At 43.8% G+C, this 16,266-nt stretch overlaps 1 protein-coding gene across 1 annotated transcript; it reads right to left on the minus strand.

Moving 5' to 3' along the window:
* Window positions 1-5,110: 5,110 nt before the first annotated feature.
* On the minus strand, window positions 5,111-15,646 carry LOC115195142 (uncharacterized). The gene is made up of 5 exons (XM_029754948.1): window positions 15,461-15,646; window positions 14,069-14,294; window positions 12,516-13,816; window positions 11,952-12,241; window positions 5,111-5,117 (listed from the first exon to the last, which is right to left on the minus strand). Exons 1-5 carry the CDS (start codon window positions 15,644-15,646, stop codon window positions 5,111-5,113), a joined length of 2,010 nt encoding a protein of 669 aa, XP_029610808.1.
* Window positions 15,647-16,266: the final 620 nt, after the last annotated feature.

A 16,266-nucleotide genomic window follows, 5' to 3' on the forward strand; every position in this document is an offset into this window, starting at 1 on the left:
CTGATGTGCGTGAAGGGGGAAAGGCAGGTGTGCGTAATGATGATGGCAGGAGTGCGCAATGATGGGGAGCCTGGCACCCTCTAGCGCCAGGGAGGGAGAGCGGGAGCAGGCGTGACACGTATTCCTCTATATCATATTCCCCTCAATCATATTCCTCTCTATCATATTCCCCTGTATCATATTCCCTCTATCATATTCCCCTGTATCATATTCCCCTCTATCATATTCCCCTGTATCATATTCCCCTCTATCATATTCCTCTCTATCATATTCCCCTGTATTATATTCCCCTCTATCATTTTACCCTATATCATATAACCCTCTATCATATGCCACTATCATATTCCCTCTATGGCTGCTGTATTGTTGTCTCTTCCTTCTTGCCATTTTTGCTGTTGTCTGTGCCCAACAATGTTTGTACCATGTTTTGTGTTGCTACCATGTTGTGCTGCTGCCATGTTGTGTTGCTACCATGTTGTTGTCATGTTGTGTTGCTGCCATGCTATGTTGTCGTCTTAGGTCTCTCTTTATAAATCTACTATATCTATAACTACTGTCCCAAGATGGCATAGCAGTCGGACGTGTGTTTGTCTTGTCCCATCTTGTCCCGTGTAAATAGTCGTTTTCCTCGTTTTTTCGTACATATTTCGTATATATATTTTAATCTCGCTTTCCATCTACGAACTGAATATACTTTCCTGCAACCCGCCTCACCCAATGTGGTACGGATCTGCTATTTTTATACTTTAGAACTGGAACCCCCATCAGAAGATAGCCAGCTAACTAGCTACTAGCTAGTAGTCAGTTAGCACCTGCTAGCGGTATTCACCATTAACTCGGACACCAGCCAGCTTCAGCTCGGTCAATACCTGCCAGTCCGCACAGCGCGATATCAACCCAGAGCATATCAGACTGCTTTTTCCCTACCACATCACCGGATTCCTGCCGCAAGCTCTGGACCATTACACCGGATGATCGCAGCTAGCTAGCTGCAACCGAGTGGCTACTGCTGGCTAACGCCTCTGTCCTGAAGCAAGCACCAGTTAGCCTTGAGCTAGCCTCGAGCTAGGCCCATCTCCCGGCTAGCCGAAGAGGTATACCAGCTAATTCTTGGGCTACAATACCTCTTTTGCCAATTGGCCTGGAACCTTAATTGATGACACGGAACTCCGCCGATCCATCACGACTGGTCTGCCGACGTAATCGTCCGAGGTGGTTTCAACAGGCTTTTCCCTTGCGATGTCGCCAAAGACCTATCTGCTGGCCCCGGCCCGCTAGCTTTCTGAATAGCCGAGTCTCCAGCTCGCCTAGCGTAGTAGTGACTACCGAACAGCTCCCTGACTCACCTATGCTGCTCATTGGACCCTTTGATCACTCGGCTACACATGCCTCTCCCTAATGTCGATATCCCTTGTCTATTGCTGTTTCGGGTTAGTTATTATTGTTTTATTTCAATGTAGAACCCTCAGACCCACCCAACATGCCTTAGATAGTGTTACGCCCTGGCCATAGAGAGGGGTTTTTGTTCTTTATTTTGGTTAGGCAAGGGTGTTATATTGGGTGGGCGTTCTATGTTCATTTTCTATGTTGTCTGTTTCATTGATTTTGGCCGTGTGGCTTCCAATCAGGCACAGCTGTTGTTGGTTTTCCGTTGGGGTTTTGTGGGTAATTGTTTCTGTTAGATTATTTCCTAACAGGACTGTTTTGCTGTCGTGTTTTTGTTCAGTTTTGTATAGTGTTCTTACGTTAATTAAAATCATGATGAACACTAACTTCGCTGCGCCTTGATCTACTCTCTCTCCCGACAGCCGTTACAGAATTACCCACCAACAATGGACCAAGCAGCGGAGGAAGGAGAAGCGCCAGGAGAGGAGCGTTCAGGATTCGTGGACTTGGGAGGAAATCCTGGACGGGAAAGGACCATGGGCTCAAACTGGGGATTATCGCCGCCCGCAGTGGGAGATAGAGGCGGCAAGAGCTGAGAGGCGCTGGTACGAAGCGAGGGAGCGAAACAGGCACGAGAGGCAGCCCCCAAAAAATGTTTTGGGGGGGCACACGGGGAGTGCGGCGGAACCAGGAAAGAATTCTGGGCCAACTCCCCGTGCTTACGGCAGGCAGCGTGGTACTGGTAAGGCACCGTGTTATGCTGTGAAGCGCACGGTGTCTCCAGTGCGCGTGCATAGCCCGGTGCGCTATAGGCTAACCCCCCGCAAGTGCCATGCGAGTGCAGGCATCGAGCCAGGGCGGATGGTGCCAGCTCAGCGCGTCTGGTCTCCAGTGCGCCTCCTCGGTCCAGGTTATCCTGCGCCGACGCTGCGCACTGTGTCTCCAGAGCACTGGGAGGGCCCAGTTCGCCCAATGCTTGCGCTCCGCCAGTGCCGGGCCAAAGTGGGCATTCAGCCTGGAGTGTGGGTAAAGAGCGTCCATACTAGAACTCCAGTGCTCCCCCACAGCCCGGTTTATCCTGTGCCTCCTCCTAGGACCAGGCCTCCAGTGGGTCCCCCCATCCTGGTCCATCCTGTGCCTCCTCCCAGGACCAGGCCACCAGTGGGTCTCCCCATTCTGGTCTCTGCTGTGCCACCTCCATGGACCAGGCCTCCAGTGGGTCTCCCCATCCTGGTCAGTCCTGTGCCTGCTCAACGGACCAGGCCTCCAGTGGGTCTCGCCAGTCCGGAGCAGCCAGAGCCGCCCGCCAGTCCAGAGCCGCCAGAGCCGCCCGCCAGTCAGGAGCCGCCAGAGCCGCCCGCTAGTCCGGAGCCACCAGAGCCGCCCGCCAGTCCGGAGCCGCCAGAGCCGCCCGCCAGTCCGGAGCCGTCAGAGCCACCCGCCCGGACCCTCCCCTTCAGAGTCAGGTTTTGCGGCCGGAGTCCGCACCTTGGGGGGGGGGGGGGGGGGACTGTAACGCCCTGGCCATAGAGAGGGGTTTTTGTTCTTTATTTTGGTATAGTGTTCTTACGTTCATTAAAATCATGATGAACACTAACTCCGCTGCACCTTGGTCTACTCTCTCTCCCGACAGCCGTTACAGATAGCTCTTTTGTCCCACACCCCACACATGCAGAGACCTCACCTGGCTTAACTGGGGCCTCCAGAGACACAACCTCTCTCATCGTCACTCAATGCCTAGGTTTACCTCCACTGAACTCACATCCTACCATACCCTTGTCTGTACATAATGCCCTGAATCTATTCTACCACGCCCAGAAATCTGCTCCTTTTATTCTCTGTTCCCAACGCACTAGACAACCAGTTCTTATAGCCTTTAGCTGTACCCTTATCCTACTCCTCCTCATGCATATTAACATCAGAAGCCTCCTCCCTAAGTTTGTTTTATTCACTGCTTTATCACACTCCGCCAACCCTGATGTCCTAGCCCTGTCTGAATCTTGGCTTAGGAAGGCCACCAAAAATTCAGAAATTTCCATCCCCAACTACAACATTTTCCGACAAGATAGACCTGCCGAAGGGGCCGGAGTTACAATCTACTGCAGAGATAGCCTGCAGAGTTCTGTCATGCTCTCCAGGTCTGTGCCTAAACAATTCAAGCTTCTACTTTTAAAAATCCACATTTCCAGAAATAAGTCTCTCACCGTTGCCGCTTGTTATAGACCCCCCTCAGCCCACAGCTGTGCCCTGGACACCAAATGTGCATTGATTGCCCCCTATCTATCTTCAGAGTTCATAGTGTTAGGTGACCTAAACTGGGATATGCTTAACACCCCGGCCGTCCTACAATTTAAGCTAGATGCCCTCAATCTAACACAAATTATCAAGGAACCTACCAGGTACAACCCTAAATCCTTAAGCATGGGCACCAACTTGCCCTCTAAATACACCTATGCTGTCTTCAACCAGGATCTCAGCAATCACTGCCTCATTGCCTGCGTCCGTAATGGGTCCGCGGTCAAACGACCACCCCTCATCACTGTCAAATGCTCCCTAAAACACTTCAGCGAGCAGGCATTTCTAATTGACCTGGCCCGGGTATCCTGGAAGGAAATTGACCTCATCCCGTCAGTAGAGGATGCTTGGTTGATCTTTAAAACTGCTTTCCTCACCATCTTAAATAAGCATGCCCCATTCAAAAAATGTAGAACTAAGAACAGATATAGCCCTTGGTTCACCCCAGACTTGACTGCCCTTGACCAGCACAAAAACATCCTGTGGTGTACTGCATTGGCATCGAAAAGCCCCCGCGATATGCAACTTTTCAGGGAAATCAGGAACCAATATACACAGTCAGTTAGGAAAGCTAAGGCTAGCTTTTTCAAACAGAAATTTGAATCCTGTAGCACTATTTCCAAAAGGTTTGGGACACTGTAAATCCATGGAGAATAAGAGCACCTCCTCCCAGCTGCCCACTGCACTGAGGCTAGGAAACACTGTCACCACCGATAAATCTACGATAACCGATCATTTCAAGAAGCATTTTTCTAAGTCTGGCCATGCTTTCCACCTGGCAACCCCTACCCTGGCCAACAGCTCTGCACCCCCCGCAGCAACGGGCCCAAGCCCCCTTCCCCCGCTTCTCCTTCACCCAAATCCAGATAGCTGATGTTCTGAAAGAACTGCAAAATCTGGATCCCTACAAATCAGCTGGGCTAGACAATCTGGACCCTCTCTTTCTAAAATGATCTGTCGAAATTGTTGCAACCACTATTACAAGCCTGTTCAACCTCTTTCGTATCATCTGAGATCCCCGAAGATTGGAAATTGCCGCGGTCATCCCCCTCTTCAAAGGGGGAGACACTCTAGACCAAAACTGTTATAGACCTATATCCATCCTGCCGTGCATTTCAAAAATCTTCGAAAGCCAAGTTCACAAACAGATCAACGACCATTTCGAGTCCCATCGCACCTTCTCCACTAAGCAATCTGGTTTCCGAGCTGGTCATGGGTGCACCTCAGTCACGCTCAATGTCCTAAACGATATCAAAACCTTAATTGATAAAAGACAGTACTGTTGTGGCGGATGAATCAGAATTAGTTGGGTAACATAGATAATTAAGATGTTTTATTTGCATAATATGCTTATGTGAGATACTTGTCATTAGAATGTATCCCTTTGGACTCTGGTGTTGACAGTTGCACGGCTTCCCTTAGCTGGGGCTCAGTCACTTGGGGCCCAGAGAGGGGAGAGGTCAGACTTGTCTTTCACATATCCCTGGTGCTATGCAGAATATCAGAAAGGGAAGAGGACAGGATGGAACATTGTCTTCATATGTGAATGTATCTGTTAAACCATGTGAAGGGATGGCGTGATTAATGGGGAACCAATTACTTGTCTCCACAATGTCTGTGTGCAAGTCACTCCCCTCAGTGAGCTTGTCCAGGGGTGGGATCAAGAGGGGGTTTACTTGAGATGGGAGTATCTAGAGCGGACAATTGATTTATGCCATTGGATGAGATGGTGTTTTTGTACTATGAAGTACCAGGAGAGAGATTAGAACCTCGTCATTAGGGACCAAACTGAACGCTAATTTATAGCGAATGTTATCTGGCTAAGGGATACTCCTTTCTTAAAAATAAAGTCCCTTTGTGAACTGTTTCTAAGATCTGTGGTTCGTCATGTAGGTTGAGAGGGGTGTATCTTGGCTATAAAAGATCTTTGTACTTTTGTGTAGTCACTTTCCAATGGTTCATAATAGAGATAGCTCATCATTGAAAGTCAAAGTGCTTTTGCAAAAGCTCATATTATTAAAGATGTAGTTTAAGTATAACTCTGACTAGTGTGAAGTTTGTAACTCTCCTCATTTGGTAATGCAGAAATTAGCCACCACATTGTGCAGCCATCTTAATCGACCTTGCCAAGGCTTTCGACTTTGTCAATCACCACATTCTTATCGGCAGACTCAATAGCCTTGGTTTCTCAAATGACTGCCTCGCCTGGTTCACCAACTACTTCTCAGATAGAGTTCAGTGTGTCAAATCGGAGGGCCTGTTGTCCGGACCTCTGGCAGTCTCTATGGGGGTGCCACAAGGTTCAACTCTCGGGCTGACTCTTTTCTCTGAACATATCAACGATGTCACTCTTGCTGCGGGTGATTCTCTGATCCAGCTCTGCGCAGACGACACCATTTAGTATAGATCTGTCTCTACTTTGGACAGTGTGCTAACAAACCTAAACTTTCCTTCCAGACTCACATTAAGCATCTCCTATCCAAACAAAATCTAGAATTGGCTTCCTATTTCGCAACAAAGCCTCATTCACTCATGCTGCCAAACATACCCTCGTAAAACTGACTATCCTACCGATCCTTGACTTCGGCGATGTCATTTACAAAATAGCCTCCAACACTCTACCAAGCAAATTGGATGTAGTCTATCACAGTGCCATCCGTTTTGTCACCAAAGCCCTGTATGCTCTCGTTGGCTGGCCCTCACTACATATTCGTTGCCAAACCCACTGGCTCCAGGTCATCTATAAGTCTTTGCTAGGTAAAGCCTCGCCTTATTTCAGCTCACTGGTCACCATAGCAACACCCACCCATAGGACACGCTCCAACCAGGTATATTTCACTGGTCATCCCCAAAGCCAACACCTCTTTTGTCCGCCTTTCCTTCCAGTTCTCTGCTGCCAATTACTGGAACGTATTGCAAAAATCACTGAAGCTGGAGACTTATATCTCCCTCTCTAACTTTAAGCATCAGCTGTCAGAGCAGCTTACCAATCACTGTACCTGTTCACAGCCCATCTGTAAATCGCACACCCAACTACCTCATCCCCATATTGTTATTTATTTATTTTTGCTCTTTTGCACCCCAGTATCTCTACTTGCACATCATCTTCTGCACATCTACCACTCCAGTGTTAATGCTCAACCTCTTACATCTAGACGTTCCGCTAGCGGAACACCTGCTCCAATATCCAATGATGGGCGTGGCGCGAAATACAAACTCCTCTAAAATCCGAAAACTTCCATTTTTCAAACATATAACTATTTTACAGCATTTTAAAGACAAGACTCTCGTTAATCTAACCACACTGTCCGATTTCAAAAAGGCTTTACAGCGAAAGCAAAACATTAGATTATGTCAGCAGAGTACCCAGCCAGAAATAATCAGACACCCATTTTTCAAGCTAGCATATAATGTCACAAAAAACAAAACCACAGCTAAATGCAGCACTAACCTTTGATGATCTTCATCAGATGACAACCCTAGGACATTATGTTATACAATGCATGCATGTTTTGTTCAATCAAGTTCATATTTATATCAAAAACCAGCTTTTTTACATTAGCATGTGACGTTCAGAACTAGCATACCCCCCGCAAACATCCGGTGAATTTACTAAATTACTCACGATAAACGTTCACAAAAAGCATAACAATTATTTTAAGAATTATAGATACAGAACTCCTCTATGCACTCGATATGTCCGATTTTAAAATAGCTTTTCGGTGAAAGCACATTTTGCAATATTCTCAGTAGATAGCCCAGCCATCACGGCTAGCCATTTAGACACCGACCAAGTTTAGCCCTGACCAAACTGCGATTTACTATTAGAAAAGTTTGATTACCTTTGTTGTCTTCGTCAGAATGCACTCCCAGGACTGCTACTTCATTAACAAATGTTGGTTTGGTCCAAAATAATCCATCGTTATATCCAAATAGCGGTGTTTTGTTCGTGCGTTCAAGACACTATCCAAAGTGTAAATAAGGGTCACGAGCATGGCGCAATTCGTGACAAAAGATTTCTAAATATTCCATTAACGTACTTCGAAGCATGTCAACCACTGTTTAAAATCAATTTTTATGCCATTTTTCTTGTAAAAAAACGAAAATATTCCGACCGGGAATCTGCGTTTAGGTAAACAGACGAAAGAAAACAAAGCATTCTGTCGACGCGGGCACGAGCCTGAGTCTCACAGTTCTGTAACCAGCCACTACCCAAACGCGCTACTTTTTTTCAACCAGAGCCTGCAAAGCCACGATTCAGCTTTTTGCCGCCTTCTGAGAGCCCATGGGAGCCGTAGGAAGTGTCACGTAACAGCAGAGATCCTCTGTAATGGATAGAGATAATCAAGAAGGGCAAGAAATTGTCAGACAGGGCACTTCCTGCATGGAATCTTCTCAGGTTTTGGCCTGCCAAATGAGTTCTGTTATACTCACAGACACCATTCAAACAGTTTTAGAAACTTTGGAGTGTTTCCTATCCAAAGCTAATAATTATATGCATATTCTAGTTTCTGGGCAGGAGTAAAAATCAGATTAAATCGGGTACGTTTTTTATCCGGCTGTGAAAATACTGCCCCCTAGCCATAACAGGTTAACTGTAGTTATTTCACCTCTATGGCGTATTCATTGCTTTAACTCCCTAGTCTTACTACATTTGCACACACTGTACATAGAGTTTTCTATTGTGTTATTGACTGTACATTTCTTTATCCAAAGTGTAACTCTGTGTTGTTGTTTTTGTCGCACTGCTTTGCTTTATCTTGGCCATGTCGCAGTTGTAAGTGAGAACTTGTTCTCAACTGGCCTACCTGGTTAAAAAGTTGTGTTGTCTCTCTTGTCGTGATGTGTGTTTTGTCCTATATTTTAATTTGATTTATTTATTTTTAATCCCAGCCCCCATCCTCGCAGGAGGCTTTTTGCCTTTTGGTAGGCCGTCATTGTAAATAACAATTTGTTCTGAGCTGACTTGCCGAGTTAAATAAAATAATAAAAAAAAATAACATATTCATCTGTATGATATTCCCTCTATCATATTCCTCTATCATATTCCCTCTATCATATTCCTCTATCATATTCCCTCTATCACATGTCCTCTATCATATTCCCTCTATCATATTCCCTCTATCATATTCCCTCTATCACATGTCCTCTATCATATTCCCTCTATCACATGTCCTCTATCATATTCCCTCTATCATATTCCCTCTATCATATTCCTCTATCACATTCCCTCTATCATATTCTCTCTATCATATTCTCTCTATCATATTCCCTCTATCATATTCCCTCTATCATATTCCCTCTATCATATTCCCTCTATCATATTCCCTCTATCATATTCTCTCTATCATATTCCCTCTATCACATGTCCTCTATCATATTCCTCTATCATATTCCCTCTATCATATTTCTCTATCATATTCCCTCTATCATATGTCCTCTATCATATTCCTCTATCATATTCCCTCTATCATATTCCTCTCTATCATATTCCCTCTATCATATTCTCTCTATCATATTCTCTCTATCATATTCCCTCTATCATATTCCCTCTATCATATTCCTTCTATCATATTCTCTCTATCATATTCCCTCTATCATATTCCCTCTATCATATTCTCTCTATCATATTCCCTCTATCATATTCCCTCTATCATATTCCCTCTATCATATTCTTCTCTATCATATTCTCTCTATCATATTCCCTCTATCATATTCCCTCTATCATATTCTCTCTATCATATTCCCTCTATCATATTCCCTCTATCATATTCCCTCTATCATATTCTTCTCTATCATATTCTCTCTATCATATTCCCTCTATCATATTCCCTCTATCATATTCTTCTCTATCATATTCCCTCTATCATATTCCCTCTATCATATTCCTCTATCATATTCCCTCTATCATATTCCTCTATCATATTCCCTCTATCACATGTCCTCTATCATATTCCCTCTATCATATTCCCTCTATCATATTCCCTCTATCATATTCCCTCTATCACATGTCCTCTATCATATTCCCTCTATCACATGTCCTCTATCATATTCCCTCTATCATATTCCCTCTATCATATTCCTCTATCATATTCTCTCTATCATATTCCCTCTATCATATTCCCTCTATCATATTCCCTCTATCATATTCCCCTGTATCATATTCCCTCTATCATATTCCCTCTATCATATTCCCTCTATCATATTCCCTCTATCATATTCCCTCTATCATATTCTCTCTATCATATTCCTCTATCATATTCCTCTATCATATTCCTCTATCATATTCCCTCTATCATATTCTCTCTATCATATTCCCTCTATCATATTCCCTCTATCATATTCCCTCTATCATATTCCCTCTATCATATTCCCTCTATCACATGTCCTCTATCATATTCCCTCTATCACATGTCCTCTATCATATTCCCTCTATCACATGTCCTCTATCATATTCCTCTATCATATTCCTCTCTATCATATTTCCTCTATCATATTCCCTCTATCATATTCCCTCTATCATATGTCCTCTATCATATTCCCTCTATCATATTCCCTCTATCATATTCCTCTATCATATTCCCTCTATCATATTCCCTCTATCATATTCCTCTATCATATTCCCTCTATCATATTTCCTCTATCATATTCCCTCTATCATATTTCCTCTATCATATTCCCTCTATCATATTCCTCTATCATATTTCCTCAATCATATTCCCTCTATCATATGTCCTCTATCATATTCTCTCTATCATATTCCCTCTATCATATGTCCTCTATCATATTCCTCTATCATATTCCCTCTATCATATTCCCTCTATCATATTCTCTCTATCATATTCCCTATATCATATTTCCTCTATCATATTCCCTCTATCATATTCCTCTATCATATTCCCTCTATCATATTCCTCCATCATATTTCCTCTATCATATTCCCTCTATCATATGTCCTCTATCATATTCTCTCTATCATATTCCCTCTATCATATTCCCTCTATCATATTCCCTCTATCATATTCCCTCTATCATATTTCCTCTATCATATGTCCTCTATCATATTCCTCTCTATCATATTCCCTCTATCATATTCCCTCTATCATATTCTCTCTATCATATTCCCTCTATCATATTTCCTCTATCATATTCCTCTATCATATTCCCTCTATCATATTCCTCTATCATATTTCCTCTATCATATTCCCTCTATCATATGTCCTCTATCATATTCTCTCTATCATATTCCCTCTATCATATTCCCTCTATCATATTCCCTCTATCATATTCTCTCTATCATATTCTCTCTATCATATTCCCTCTATCATATGTCCTCTATCATATTCTCTCTATCATATTCCCTCTATCATATTCCCTCTATCATATTCCCTCTATCATATTCCTCTATCATATTCCCTCTATCATATTTCCTCTATCATATTCCCTCTATCATATTCTCTCTATCATATTCCTCTCTATCATATTCTCTCTATCATATTCCCCTCTATCATATTCTCTCTATCATATTCTCTCTATCATATTCTCTCTATCATATTCCTCTTTATCATATTCCTCTCCACCCTCCATCCACTCCCCTCCTTTTTCATCCTCCTCATCTCATCTCAGCGCTGCCCCTCTCCATCGGGTTGATTTGGAATTCAACATTTAAACACTCCCCAGATTTGTGAAAAGTAAACATTTTGTGTTTATACAGTGTTGTACAGTACGCCTTAACAAAAATCAAACAGAGTAAACATTCTTTATTTATTTTTTAATGCTTTGTTTTTTCATTGCATGCAAAAATACCATATCCCTCCCTCCCTCCCTCCTCTCTCTATTACCCAGTCTACTCATCCATCTTCAAGCTTTCATCCCTTCCCTGCACTTCTATCACCCTCTCAGTTCCACCCCCAGCTGGCTTCCTCTTTGTCTTCTTCTCCAGTCTCTTCCTCTCCTCTTTCCTCATCTTTTCTCTCTTCTTCTCCTCTTTAACTTGAATCTTTCGCTCCATCTCCAGGAACTCAGCTTGAGCTTTCTCTCTCTTTTTCAGCTCCTCAGAACACTTCTTCTCTTTCTTAATTCTGTCTTTCATCATGTCATTATGTATCTTCATCAGCACCTCTAACCTCTTTTTCTCTGCCTTTTCCTTCTCTTTGCTTTCCTTCTCTCTCTTTTTCTGTTCTAACTTCTCCCTCTTTTTCTCAGCCTTCATGACTTTCTTCTGCTCTTTCTCTCTCTCATTCATCTCTTTCTTCTCCCTCTTTTTTTGCTCCTCCTCCTTGTCTTTCATCTCCTTTCTCTCTTTCTCATCATCTTTCAACTTCTTATTCAGTTTCTTATTTTCCTCTTTCTCCTCCATCTTCAAAAACGGGATTTTCTTCATGTTGTTCATGACCAGAAAGCCCACTCTTCCCAGGATGGTCTCTGCTCTCTCTGATGAAACCGTCCCATTGGAGCACTTGGAATGGGTACAGTCTGCCTCATGCTTCAATCCCTCCTTCGGGCTCATCTCCTTGACGCTCCTCTCTTCACTCTCAATTTCAATGCCAATGCAATAATCCTAACAGGGAAACATTGACTCTAGGTGTAAAATTGTTCCAATGTGGCACATTCAATACACAATTGAGTGATCAACATACAATGATGGCCTAATAACCCTAGTGAGGGGTGATGTTTTATACTATGAGCAAAGAGCAGCAGGGTTGGGGTCAATTCCATTTCAATTCCGGTGAATTCAGGAAGTACTCTAAAATTCCAATTCTCTTCAATGTATTGAATTGAAATGGAACTGACCACCATCCCTGTAAAGTAGTAGTGTAAAATAGGACACCTACCTTTGCCTCTTCCAGGGTCCAGGGCCTGGGTTCCTCATCCTCTGACCTGCATATGGAGGCTCCCACTCTAACAGGCGTCTTAGTGACCACGCAGATCAGAGGGGTGGGCAGCTCATCATTGCGGGTTGCCAGAGTTAAGTTAGCATCTGAGACCAGCTGGTGAGCGTGAAGGCAGATATCCAACTCCACAGTAGTGCCCCTCCCTTTCTGATCTGGCTGCTTGTGGTCCTTGTCATGGATGCATTCCAGGCTTGGAGGAAGTGCATGGACAGGGCTTTTATCACCTGTCAGTACCTCTCTCTTGACAGTGGATGCAACTGCACATGCCTCTATGTCAACTGAGCACTCTGTGGTGTTCTTAACGGTCTCCTCTGGCTGTTTGTGGTCAATGTTGTGGGTGTAGGGCAGCCTTAGAGGCAGTGCTGCGGGTGCAGGAGGACTTTTATCAGTCAAAAACTCCTCTTGGAGGACAGTAGACACAGAAGCGGCTGCTTCACTGGCAACTGGACACTTGCTGGCGCCCTCTACTGCCTCCTCTGGCCGTTTGTAGTCATTGTCAAAGACAAGTTGCAGACTTGAAGGCAGCACTGTGTGAAGACCTGTAGCTGCCGATGGATCCTCTCTATTAGCAACTGATGCCTCTGTGGCGACTGAGCACTCAGTGGCACCCTCTATCGTCTCCTCTGGCTGCTTATGGTCATTGTCCAAAATGTGTGACAAGCTTGGAGGCAGCCTTGGAGCAGGGCTTTTATCCAGGTCCTCTCCCTGGACAATGGATGTGCCTACAGTGATCTCTGTGGCAAGGGAGGACTCGGTGGCGTCCTCTTTTTCCTCCTTGGTCAGTTTGTGGTCAGAGTCACAGATACATGGTGAGCTTGGAGGCAGTGCTGCAGGGTCAGGAGGGCTTTGATCAGCTGCCATGTCCTCTTTGAGCTGAGTGGACACATCATTGGTTGTTTCACTGGCAACTGGACACTTGTTGGTTCCCTCTGCTGCTGCCCCTGACAGTTTGTTGTCAATGTCAACGACACCTGGCAGACTTGGAGGCAGCATTGGGACAGGGCATTTAGCTGTTGATCTGTCCACTCCTTCAACAGTAGCTGTGCCTGAAGTGGCCTCTGTAGCAAATGAGACCTCATAGGCATCCTCTACTGTGTGCTCTGGAGGCATGTATTCATCGTCAAAGACTGGTGGCAGGCATGGAGGCTGCACTGAAGGAAGAATTCTAGCTTCCCATCGGTTCTCTCTCTTGACAGTGGCTGTACCTGCAGTGGCCACTTTGGCAACTCGGCACTCCGTGGCTGAAACAGCAAGCTGGGAGGTTTCCGGGACATTGAATGAATTGCCAATGAACCGCTGAGCCAGTGGTGGAAGGGAGAAAGGATAGAATCTGTCCTCTTCCTTGATATTAGATATTGCCACTGGAGCAACTGAGACCTCAGTGGTTCCCTCTGTCTGCTGTGGTGGAATGGAGTCATCGTTAAAGAAGTGTGGCAGGTATCGATGAAGCATTGAGGAAAGATGTGTATCTGTCGATAAGTCCTCTCTTTTACCAGCAGATACATCTGCAGTGGCCTCTGTGGCAACTGGGCACTCAGCAGGGACAAAGTAGGAAAATACAATGAACCGCTGTGCATCCTGAGCGCGTATGGCCAATGGAGAGGGGGGATGCAACATGGTTGGTATAGGCCTCCGATTGGTGAAAGCCAGTGGTGGGAGGGAGTCAATACAGGGAGCCATGAACTCAGTGAGTGGACGGTTGGTCACATCTCTCACATTCTGTGGGAGAAAAGAAACAGACCTGATGAAAGTGATCACATTCAGTACATACATACTTTATGAGTGAACACTATATACTTATACATCATATATACAGTGCCTTCGGAAAGTATTCAGACCCCTTGACTTTTTCCACATTTTGTTACCTCACAGCCTTATTCTAAAATTTATTAAATCATTTTTTTCGCTCATCAATCTAACGTCTTCCATTTAGGAATGATGGAGGCCGGCCGCTGTGTTCTTGGGGACCTTCATTGCTGCAGAGATTGTTTTGGTACGCTTCCCTAGATCTGTTTCTCGACACAATCCTGTCTTGGAACTCTACGGACAATTCCTTCTTGCTCATTGTTTGGTATTTGCTCTGACATGCACTGTCAACTGTGGGACCTTATATAGACAGGTGTGTGCCTTTCCAAATCATGTCCTATCAATTTAATTTACCACTTGTTCAATCAAGTTGTAGAAACATCTCAAGGACAATCAATGGAAACAGGATGCACCTGAGCTCAATTTTGAGACTCATAGCAAAGGGTCTGAATACTTATATAAATAAGTTATTTTTGTTTTTAAGTTTAATAAAAACAAATTAGCTTTGTCATTATGGGGTATTGTGTGTAGATTGCTGAGAATTGTTATTTTATTTCATCCATTTTAGAATGAGGATGTAACGTACCAAAAGGTGGAAAAAGTAAAGGAGTCTGAATACTTTCCCGAAGGCACTGTATATATCTAGTGTCCTCTCAGATGCTCTGCACCAGTCTGTACCAACCTTGGGTCTTCCAGCCAACGGGTCAACTAAGTGTACAAATACATGCCCTACACCCAGCATAACAGTTAACATTTTAGACATTTATCAGAGGCTTTTATCCAGAACGACTTACAGTTAGTGCATTCAACTTAAGTAGCTAGGTGGGACAACTACATAATCCTGATATGAAGGTCTACGAGAGATCGCTTGGTCAACCATAAGAACTGAGAACTATGTATATAACAATACTCAAAGAGAGACATACACGATACAACACAAGAAAAGTTATCAGACAAAATACTGTTAGCTTACATTCAATGGCATATGTCACATTTTGCCCGTATATTGACATATATTTGCTTTAATCAATATTGTTCAACAGAACTCTAGTCGACTTTGTCAAAGTTGGTCTTGTTACCTCCTCAATCAGGATTGGCATTTTCCTCGTCTCAAACCAAATCCTCTTCATCTCCTTCTCCTGCTCCCTCTGGATCTGCTTCACCAGAGCCAACCTGGCTCCCAGCTCCATCATGTAGTCTGTCTGGATCTCCCTTTCCTTCAACTGACACTCAGCCCTCCTCTGTGTCAGCGTTGAACCCTCCATGTCTTCCTCCTAGCTAACAATAACTCTGGAAAATACATAACGTTGTAGTAAGTGGCATGTTACTAACCAAAGAATAATACATCTCTTTATGATGTGCACACGGTTCTTCCCCTTTACTTACAATTAAGCAAGTGACAATCCCGATCCAGAGATGATTACGCAATAGGCGTATCTGAATTACTAGTAAAAAGTTGGCAACTGGAAAATTGATTTTGTAAAAAGCAAACTTCAGGATCTCTCTGTACCTTACTATTTCTTTTCAAATTAGCAACTACAAATTAGGTTGGCCTACTTGTTTTTTACTCAACCTACCCTTTTGTTACATATTTATAGAGATAATTGATTACAATATATGTTGGGGATTAACACAGAGACGGGGTTTTCTTTCATCAATAGAATGTATTTGCCATTAGGCTGGTTCACTACAACAACTGTAACATGCCATCTCAGGTGTCAGGATGAACAATTTTCTCACAAACAAATGGATTCAAGCAAACTGTCTCTCATCAATAGTTTCACTTGTTACCATGATTGCATGTTAGGCCTACTTAAAAGGTCATGTTAGTACACAAGTCATTTGAAAAGTAGTTATTCTACAGAAACATAGTTAAACAGTAAGT

The sequence above is a fragment of the Salmo trutta genome, chromosome 6 (genome assembly GCF_901001165.1).
Source record: "Salmo trutta chromosome 6, fSalTru1.1, whole genome shotgun sequence".
NCBI lineage: Eukaryota > Metazoa > Chordata > Actinopteri > Salmoniformes > Salmonidae > Salmo > Salmo trutta.